This window comes from Echinops telfairi, unplaced genomic scaffold, assembly GCF_000313985.2.
Source record: "Echinops telfairi isolate 266 unplaced genomic scaffold, ASM31398v2 ScPeMD7_18;HRSCAF=68, whole genome shotgun sequence".
Taxonomy (NCBI): Eukaryota; Metazoa; Chordata; class Mammalia; order Afrosoricida; family Tenrecidae; genus Echinops; species Echinops telfairi.
In genome coordinates, this window is record NW_022103915.1 from 88,909,129 (window position 1) to 88,911,705 (window position 2,577).

Below are 2,577 nucleotides of genomic sequence, written 5' to 3' on the forward strand. Positions count from 1 at the left end.
AGAACCCAATTCAACACCAGCCCAAAGTCTATTGCCACAGGCAAAGGCTAGACATGCCTTCACCCTCCATACCTATGTTCCCTCTTCTAACCCCAACCATCCCTGCCACGACACTCTACTTCTCTGACTGGGTTGATAATTCATTGCAATGGCCACCCAGAACTCACAGACAATATTCCCAATCATGTTGTGATCAGAAAAATTCAACCAGTCATCAAAAGTAATTTCAAAATAACATTAGTTCTTTATTTTCATTTCTAGAAAGACAATATATATTGAAAAACAAGATATAGACATCTTCTCTATCTTTCATGATTTTTTCACATTTCTAGCTATTTCACATGTCTCATCCCAGAATCTTCGCTCCAAATTATCTCTAATAGTCACAAGTAGCTCCAAAGCACCTATCTTCATATTCTGTATCACAAAACCTCAATAATCAATCTGATAAGGAAGAACCGCCTCAGTACATAGAGCAGAAAAATAGATACAGTAGGTCAATCCAGAATCTTTTTTATCAAAGAGGCACACAAAAATGGCAGAAAATGCCACAAATTATTACATATCTGTAGCATGTGCCCTGATGGTGCTGTCAAATAAGCATTGAATTGCTAACCCCAAGGTTGACAATTCAAACCTACCAGTCACTCCAGAACAATGAGGCTGTTTGTTCCTATAAATATTTATAGCCTCAGTTTCTCTATAAAGGGTAGCTATCAGTCCGAGTTGCCATGACAAAACCAGGTTTGGATAACATTGACAAAGAATGTTAGACAGGCTTATCATTCTTGATATCAACATCACTTAAAATGGCTTCCTAAAACTCAAGATCTGGCTTAATAATCGCCTCATTGCCACCTTCATTTCTTTGTTCCTAAAAGAGTAGATGGTAGGGTTCAGAAATGGAGTGATAATTACATCAAAAATGGCAAGGAATTTATCCACTGGGACAGTGGGGAATGGCCACAAATACACAAAGATGCATGGTCCAAAAAATAAGACCACCACTGTGATATGAGCTGACAGTGTAGAAAAAGCCTTAGACAAGCCATTGGAAGAATGTTGCCGAACAGTTACCAGGATGAAGATATAGGACATAATCAAAATGAAAAAAGTTCCCAGAGAGATGAATCCACTGTTGGCAGTGACCATGAGCTCTAATCTGTAGGTGTTTTTGCAAGCAAGTCTAATAAATCGAGGAAGATCACAGTAAAAGCTGTCCACTTCATTCGAGCCACAGAATGGTAAATTTACAACGAATACTAGTTGTATCAACGAATGGATGATTCCAATGGTCCAGGCAGTGACCACGAGTAAACCACAAATTCTGAAGTTCATGATGGTCAGGTAGTGGAGAGGCCTACAGATAGCAACGTATCGATCAAGGGCCATGACTATGAGCAGCACCATCTCAGTTCCTCCAATGACATGAATAAAGAACATCTGAACAATGCAGCCTTGGAGAGAGATTACTTTTCGTTCCTTGAAAAGATCAGAAATCATCTTCGGGGCTGCGCTAGAGGAAACCCAAATGTCAATAAAGGAAAGGTTGGCCAGCAGGAAGTACATGGGAGAGTGCAAGTGGGAGTCAGAGACCACTGTGAGCACAATAAAGAGGTTTCCTAAAATGCCGGATACATAGAACACAGAGAAAACTAGACAGAGGACAGGTTGCATCTCCAAAGAGGTGGTGAGTCCCAGCAACACAAACTCAGACACCACTGACTGATTTCCTCCCCTCATGGTCTTGGACACCGTTGACTCCAAATTTGTCTGAAAGAACAGGAGAAATAAGAAATTGGAATTACTGGCTACACCAGGCAGGGTTCCATTACACAAGAAGATAATATACTAAGGTATTTGCTACAGGGACTTGATCCTATGTAAACATGAAAGCTTGTTCATTTTTGTATCCGATGCAGTAGCTTGAAATCCACAGGACAGGCAGTGAGGAAGAAGAGGTGTAAGCAAAGTGGGGGAGAACAAAAATAAACTGGAATCCCCAAGGACTGACTGACGCTTATGTTAATTCTCATTGTCATTGTCCCCAATCTCCATGGCATGGATTTACTACAGAACGCAAGGCCCTTCATCAAGTAGCTAAGCACCCGCTTGACCCAGGAGTTAGAGAAGCCTGCTAAAGAAGGAACACAAGGTAGGAGAGGCAGTTAAAGGACCACTCACTGCCTTCAATTAATCAAATGAGCCAGTAGATAAATAACATGTGTAGACCTCAGAAATGAATATTGCTTCACTTCTGCCCTTTTGATTTTTCACAAGTAGTGCTTTTACAGAAATAACAAGCTATACAGTTTTTGCAGACTGTGCCCCCCCCCCTTTGGTGTATTGGCTTCTATACATCCTATACACATTGTGTGTATTGTTATGTACATAGGCCCATTGTTTTTTTTTTAATGCACTAAAGCTTTTGAAGCCCACACTTGTTGGAAACATATAAGAAAGGAAATTCCTAGAAATGTAGCTCATCTTATGAAAACATCCAAGTTTTTTAAAAATGTATTTTTTAATTTATCTATTATCCCTTTCACGCTGTCAAAACATGATCATAATTTTTTT

General features: G+C 39.8%; 1 protein-coding gene and 1 pseudogene across 1 annotated transcript; both read right to left on the reverse strand.

Moving 5' to 3' along the window:
* The window catches only part of LOC101643970, a 1,853-nt pseudogene extending 1,783 nt beyond the window's left edge, over positions 1-70 (reverse strand).
* A 734-nt stretch (positions 71-804) lies between these two features.
* Positions 805-1,788, reverse strand: LOC101644291 (olfactory receptor 4F6-like). Its single transcript, XM_004712736.2, has one exon. It carries the CDS (start codon positions 1,741-1,743, stop codon positions 805-807), a length of 939 nt encoding a protein of 312 aa, XP_004712793.1. The 5' UTR covers positions 1,744-1,788.
* Positions 1,789-2,577: the final 789 nt, after the last annotated feature.